Source organism: Podarcis liolepis, assembly GCF_965112155.1.
Source record: "Podarcis liolepis genome assembly, chromosome: W".
NCBI classification, from domain to species: domain Eukaryota; kingdom Metazoa; phylum Chordata; class Lepidosauria; order Squamata; family Lacertidae; genus Podarcis; species Podarcis liolepis.
Genome location: NC_139568.1, coordinates 30824930 through 30832790, shown reverse-complemented (window position 1 = coordinate 30832790; position 7861 = coordinate 30824930). Strand labels below are relative to the sequence as shown.

Below are 7861 nucleotides of genomic sequence, written 5' to 3'. Positions count from 1 at the left end.
CTGGAAGCCATCTAGCTTTGGCAGGTCCCCATTATGCCAGACATTTGCTGCATACAGGAGTTGGGAAACGGGCTTTGCGTTGAAAACCCTTAAAGCTGCTGGAACATATTTGCCACCCTTTGTGAAGAAGAATCTGAGTATGGCTAGCTTTGTAATCTCCGCCTTTTGAAGGGAGGTTTGCCAATGGTGCTTCCAAGATCCTGTATGATGGAATGTGAGCCCTAGATAACTGAAGTATTTTATCTGTTCAAGGTTATGGCCATCCAGCACCCATTTAGACCGGGAGAAGCTTCTTTCGAAGACTAAAATTTTAGATTTTTCATAATTAATGGATAAACCCTTTCCAGAACAGTAATCAGAAAATTTCCTCAACAGATAATTCAAACCCGGTCTGGAACGTGAGATGATGGCCGTGTCATCAGCATATAACAACAAGGGGGTCCTTCTCATTCCTATTTTTGGAATGTGTCCATCTGGGTCCATTAAGTTCTCTTCTAGGTCATTTAAGAATAGACAAAACAATGTGGGGGCCAAAATACAACCCTGTCTCACCCCCCTAGTCATCTCAATGCTGTTCGATAGCTGTCCCTGTCAACCGCATTGGACCTGCAGTTTGGTTCCATTGTACAGGGCTTTTATGGGAAAGAGAAGTCGTTTGTCCTGCAAAATCAGACTTAATTTGGACCATAGCTGGGATCTGGGGATGGAGTCAAACGCTGATTTCAGATCCATGAAGGCCACGAAGAGTTTACCCTGTAGAGGCCTGGTATACTTCTCGGCTAGGAAGGACAGCATTAGACAGTGGTCTGTTGTTGAATGGTTCTCACAAAAAGCTGCCTGGGCTTCAGATAGTATATTGTGTTCATTTAGAAAAGTTGTCAGTTTGCTACTGAGGAAACGGGCACACAGCTTCCCAATTATTGAGAGCAGGCTAATTGGCCTATAATTGGAAGGTACATTTGGGTGGCCTCTCTTAAAGATTGGAACTACTATAGCATGTTTCCAGCTATATGGTACCTTACCCGAGTTATTTACTACCGTAAAGAGTGCTCCCAGAAGCGGAGCCCACCAGTGCTGGTTTGATGTAATCAGTTCCGCTGGGATAAAGTCTTTCCCCGGAGCTTTTCCGCTCTTCAGATTCCCAATTAATGTATGGACTTCCTCCACAGTAACCGGCCTCCAATTAGGGAGCAGTGACAATTCTGCCCTGTCATCCTCCTGTAAGCTGGAAGGAAGGTTTGGAGTTTCCATAAATATATTTCTGAAGTGGTTCTCCCAAACCTGAGCTGGAATGACACAGCTGGGGGCTGAAGAACTATTTTTCATTGAGTCGGAGACCAGTTGCCAAAAGAGTTTAGTTTCATTGTTTAGTGAGGCATTCAATAGCAGAGACCAGGAATTTTGTTCGGACTGCCTTTTTTTTTTAGGCCAAAAGGGCTTTATACTCTTTTTTGATTTTGAAATAAGATGGAGGTAAGTAGTTTAATCCAGCGTTTCTATAGGCCAAATAAGCGTTCCTTAAGGCTTCCTTCTTTGTGCTGCACTCTTGGTCAAACCCTTTAGCAGTGCGTGGCTTGCTGGCTGAGTTTATGTTACAGAGACCACATCCTGCAAGGACTCAATGAGATTTTCGTAAGCCGTCAGGGAGGAATCTATTGATAAATTGTTTATTATAATTGATCTTAACTTAATTGCAGTTTGTGAATTCAATCTATTCTCAACTGCAATTGCTATCTCAGGTGTCCATTTTTTTCTACGCAATGATGGATCATTTGCTTTATCTAGATCCTCATGTTCTATGTAAGAGCGCTGAGTTGAGTTTTGGCCAGTAGTGGAGATGATTAGAGGTAGGTGGTCGTTTTCAGTCCTATTATCTATGTTGAATTTTTTAATTGATTCAAAGGCCTCTCTGTTAGTGAGACAGTAGTCTACTGTGCTGGCTCCATTTGTATTTATGAATGTGTACTCGCCTTGTCTGTCCCCGGGGAATGCCCCATTAGCAATGATGAGGTCAAGACTTATTTGTAAAAAAGCCAGGCAGAATCCAGCATAGTTGATTTGGCAATCTTTCGAATGTCTACGAGGGGGTGGGTTTAGAAAGAGGGTGCTATTTTCCTTTAGATCTCTTAATATTGGGAATTTTATTTCCAGGCTATCATCATTTGAGCCTATTCTGGCATTCATATCTCCCATTAGGTAAAATGGCGATCCAGGGTACCTAATTTGTAGGGAATAAAGGAAACTATGGAATTTACGCCACGTGCTCTCTATCTGTGTTTGCACTGTATATAAGCTGAAACAAGAATGATACTCTTGGATTCCAGATGCAAAGTGATCCCCAGTGCCAGCTGCTCGAAAACTGAGGACTCAGTAACGCCAATTGAGTGGAAACCAGAGTTACTAGGCCCCCCCTCGGTCATCCCCTTCCGAGCGGTTTAGAGGCCTTGATTTCATAGGCATCGTAACCGTCAAGAACTATGTTGTCAGTTGCCCAAGTTTCCTGCAGCGTTATTATGTCAAAAGCGTTATTATGTCAAAACCTGTTATATATTCACGAAATGGCTCGTCCCTGTTGGGATACTGCCAGGGAGAAAAAGGCCATCATGCCCCCACGCCGTCTCTGGACGATCCATCAACCTCCCGTAGAAACGCAGTATCAGTCAATTAGCGACACAAGCCTCAGAAACATCTGTCCACATTCCAAGGACTGGTGCACGCCTATGATGGGATGATGAGCTGCTTGTGCGTAAAATCGTAGTCCCTCAGAGTTTGTTCAAGCCCACAAACCTCTGTCTGTGACAGAGCCCCCTCAGACATGGCTGCTCTAGTCACTTGCAGATTCCGACAGTGGTTGCTTTTGGAATCGTTTCCAGCATAAAAGCTCCTTAACGGAAACACGTCTTCTGGACTCGCGGCGTGACAGTTTCCGGCGAGGAGTGGGTCTCCCTATGGGAGCTTCAGATACCTCCCCACTGTTCTCGCTGGACGTGTCCCTGAGCCCTCCCTCTTGCTCGCTTTCCCTCAGAGATCCACCTCTCCCCCTGCTGGTTCCTGCTTCAGCTGCTGAGTCTCTACCAGCCTCCGTGAGCCCTTCCACCAGAGACCCACCTCTCCCCCTGCTGGTTCCTGCTTCAGCTGCTGAGTCTCTCCCAGCCTCCGTGAGCCCTTCCACCACCTGTTCCTCCGATGGCAGTTCCCTGACAACGCCCTTTGCAGAGTTCGCACAATGAAAGATGCACTCAGGAGAGCATTATTTACAACTTTATTCAGCGATGGTCAGAACAAAGAAAAAACATGACTGCCTGTCTGCGTGTCCAGGCACAGAGAGAGAGACAAAAGCTATATACAAAAACAGAAACTTCCTGTGAGCCGGAAGTACGCAGACTGTGACTCAAACAACAGCCTGCTCCCTGGTTAAGGTGGAACGGAAATATCCTAACAGTCCCCTAGTTTGTTGGCCCAACCCGCTATCTTCCATGAGATAATGTTAAGGCTGCTCGTTCCATAACTGGCTTGGCTTCATTGTGGTGGGGAAATTGTTATCAGCTCTCCCACTGGTTCGGTAATGATGCAACCGTTCTTAGGACATGCACGGTGTTGTTGTTCTCGGGGTTGATTTGCAGCATTTTCCCGATTTCCCGGCATCAACGGTGTTATCTGAATTGCTGGGACCATCAGGGGATCTTCGTCAAAGACAATTAAATCTGTCTCTGGCTTTCTATGTGTCCCATTTCCCTTGGGAGGGGCTGTTACGGAAAAGGAGCAATGCAGCAGCGAGCTGCAGCTGGCTGGAAAGCAAAACATGATGGGAATGTTTGGGACTGTACCGTGAGAACAAAGGGGCAGTCTATTCACTGTGCTGAGCACCGGATGTTAGCTCAGAGTGTCATTTGACCTGTACAGGAAGTACAGGAGGTGGAGTTTGTCTCTCTGCTGTTGGTGTCTGAAGAGAGCAGACGCGTTTCTCTGTAATGCTGCAAAGACAGAAATAAAGGCATGTAAATACATTTCTGTCTATCTCTTTCCCCTCCCTGGGGGGGAGCAGGGAGCAGGGAAGAGTGGTGTGTTCTTCTCACGCTTGAGGAGAATCGCCGATTGTGACCTAGCCTGTATCCTGCCGGGAAACGCAGACAGGGAGGTCAACAAGGAGATCAAGCCGGGTGCCTGGAGAGTGGCCAGTTTCTTCTGATAAGGCTTGAAATCCGACATCTGGTAGCAATCGTCAATGGTTCTGATCCATGGAAATCTGCAAGAGAGGTTGATGGATCGTTCTTCATCCTCTGCACCAAGGGAAGGAAGATAAAGCTACGTGCAGCTGGAAGCTACACAGACGGCTGGGCATCGAGAGAAGGTGCATGCCGAGCAACGGAGCCCCAAAGGTATGGTGAATTTATGGCTGTAAGAAGAGTGAACGCGTAAAGAAGCAATCTTCGGTTCACTGAAGTGTCTGCGTTTGGCTGAAACCAGCACTGGGAGAAAGAGCCGAATACCTCGCATACCTAGATAAGATAACATTGGTATGCACAGTTGCTAAACAACGAGTAGTCAGTGAAGTGAAGTGGAAACTTACTGAGTAGGGGCTGGAACACGAAGTTTGTTTTGTCTACTTCGCTGTTCCTTGAAAGGACTTTCAAGCAGCTTGCGTTCAACTGCCAAGTGGTGAGGCAGAAAACAACCAAGAGTGACTCTTGGATTTTACAGGCTCGAGAGTGAGAGCTGAGGCTTGGATTCAAAATGGATGCCAAGAAGGGGGGAGGCTTACCTTACCCACCTCCACTGACTAATGACAATTATTCATCTTGGTCTATAAAGATGAAAGCCCTGCTTCAGAATCAGAGGATTTTTGGGGTGATTGAGAACCCCATCCCTGCAACACCAACGCCAGGTTGGAAATCTGGCTGGGTTTCCCCAGCCACTCTGGGCAGCTTCCAACAAAATATTAAAATACAATAGTCCTTCAGATATCAAAAGCTTCTCTAAACAGGGCTGCCTTCAGATGTCTCCTAAAAGTCTGGTAGTTGTTTTATCCTTTGACATCTGGTGGGAGGGTGTTCCACAGGGCAGGTGCCACTACCGAGAAGGCCCTTTGCCTGGTTCCCTGCAACTTTGCTTCTCGCAGGGAGGGAACCACCAGAAGGTCCTTGGCGCTGGAATAATAAAATAATAAAAAATAAAAAATATAGTAAAATCCTTTTTACAGAAAGGTTCGGCCTTGCTGGCATCCTCCTAATATTGACAAGCAGAGGGAGGTTTGATAGCATTTTTTTATATAATATCAATCTCACCATAGTAGTCCATTGGGACAGCAGACCTTTGTGCCCTGTGACACTTGGTGAGTGTAAAAGACAGTTTTTCTAGTAATATGTCCCATTCATAAATAATGCCAATACTATACACGCCTGTCCATCAAAAAATTATTCAACAGGACTAATTATATTAATGTGTCTATCCAATAACCATTCAACCGTATAATTTTATCGTGATTCTTTTTTTATATATATAATTTTTATTAACAGGCCAATCACATCACATTATCCAAATCACATTAATTCCAAATTATACAGCCAAATTTTAAATTTTGTTGGGGGTACCCATACATCAAGCTTCGAACGAGTCCAAACATCACTTATATTGCTGCTTTAATTAAACAATTCTATCCAGTTCAATCCAGATAGTCCTTTATTACTTTCTTCATCTTCTTGTTGCTATCGTATATCCCTTTTTTTGCAATCTCTGATGATCTTCACAAGCAGATTAGAGACAGGCATCCTCTGTGTGGGTTTTGTACTCTCCAAAGATCATATCACTCAGGAACAGCCACTATTCCACGCTTCCATAAAAAATTAGTCTTCGGTCTGTCCTTTAATTTTCTCAGGCTTGCCAAGTATATCAGGAGGGCTCTGTCAGGTTAAGATCACATTCCAACCATCCTTCTCATTCCAATGGTCCTGATTCTCCTCCCCCTGTCTTTCTTTCTCAGGCAAGCCTGTCTTAACGAGATGCCATTTTAAACTGCGTCATAAAATTTTCCTCCGTTCTCATTGTTTACCAATCATCTCCTTAACTATAATCCACTCCACACAATTCTTGAATTCCTGCTTGTGGTTAGTAAAACGCAACGATCTTATTTCTTTCTGGGGTGGAGGGTTCTTAATATCACATAGTGCAAAGAAAAGAAAAGTTTTTTCCTCCACCCCCCTTCATTCCAAACATACAGTCTCTTAATGGTGGTTCGTCAGATGATTTACTTATCCATCCGTCACTCCTAGTCACAGAGATCCATTAGTCAGCAGTCTTATCTCCCGAGCGTTGCATGATGTATGTGCTTTAGCTTCATTCCAATCATATTTTCCAATTATGTTTCCAATTATAATTCCGAGCTAAAGCGAACCAGCACGCGCTAATTGGAATCGGCGTCAGGAAGAGCTGACCTCATCGAGGGCTCGTGCCAAGTGACCGGCACCCCCGTCTTGCGAATCCGGGGGTGCATTGTGGACACCGCTGGCAAGGCAGCCCCCCCATCTCCTTGGGGGGGTAGGAAGACTGCATACTTCCCATAGCAGCCTCTTAATTACCTCGTATGGGTCAGAGAGATGTTATTGTTGGCCATCTTCCAATGCGCCACCTGGTCCCCCCCCCAATTTTATCGTGATTCATTCTATACTGTGTACACAAACAGTACACAAACATGATCTAAATTACAATACTTTTATTTGTTTTTTTATCTTATATTTTGGAAATGTGCATCCAGTTGTTGTTTTTCCTTTAAATTTTTGGGGGGGCCCCAAGAAAGTGGGGACCTAAGATATGGCTTACTGAGCTTATACGTAAATCCAGCACTGGCTGATGGCTGACGCAAATATTCATTTGTTCATTCAAACAGCCTCTGGGTCGCAGCATCCGGCCGCTGTAACTCCTCTTCTTTGGCTGGTTCTTTTTCAGGCGGGTAGGAGATGGCCTTGGCAGACCCCGGAGGCGGCGGTGCCCAACTCAGCTCGGCCTTCCCGGAGATCATGGAGCTGAAAGTCAGCGGTCAAGTCTACCTAACTCGCCACAGCGCCCTGCTGAGCGTCCCTGACTCGTTGCTGGGAGAGATGTTCACCCCCAACAGCACCCGGCCCTTGGCCCGCAACATTAAGAACCGCGTCTTCGTCTACCGAGACAGCTTCCTCTTCCGCTACATCCTTGACTACATGAGAGACCGGTGCCTCGTGCTGCCGGAAAACGTCCCAGAGAGGGGTTGGCTGCAACGTGAAGCCGAGTACTTCCAACTCCCAGAGCTGGCCCGGACATTGGCGCCCAAAACTGGCTGGCAGGACTCGGACAAGGAAGGCCAAAGCGACTCCAAGGATCTTTTCCCTGGGGCCAACCCCCCAGGAAGCTTGTCTGGCGGACAAAGCACACGGATACCTGGCTTCATCACCATCACCTACGGGGGCTTCTACACCCTGGGCCGGGACAGCCAGACGGGCGCCAAATTTCACTATTTGGAGAGGATCACAGTCTGCGACAAGACGGCGCTGGCCAGGAAGGTCTTCAGCGAGGCACTGAATGAGAGCCGCTGTGACGTGGGGTGTATGACAATGTATCCGTTTTGCTGAGGGGAATTCCCTCAGATCGCCAAACTGAGATGCCGGCCGGGAATATAGGAGCAAAACGGCAGTCTGGATTCGAAAGACGGTTGCCACAGGACTCGAGGACTCGCACCCCGAACAAAGGGATGCTCCGTCTTTTATCAGCTCTCCCTTCCTCCTCTGGGGAAGCACCATGTTAGGATATTTCCGTTCCACCTTAAAAGGGAGCAGGCTATGAGTCACAGAGTCTGCGTATTTCCTGTTCACAGGAAGTTTTATGTTTGCTA

At 46.4% G+C, this 7861-nt stretch overlaps 1 protein-coding gene across 1 annotated transcript; it reads left to right on the top strand.

Moving 5' to 3' along the window:
- Positions 1-6953: 6953 nt before the first annotated feature.
- Positions 6954-7601, top strand: LOC310697834 (BTB/POZ domain-containing protein KCTD16-like; the record flags this gene model as incomplete). Its single annotated transcript, XM_083484460.1, has 1 exon — positions 6954-7601. The coding sequence occupies one exon, from the start codon at positions 6954-6956 to the stop codon at positions 7599-7601; it is 648 nt and encodes a 215-aa protein (XP_083340586.1).
- Positions 7602-7861: the final 260 nt, after the last annotated feature.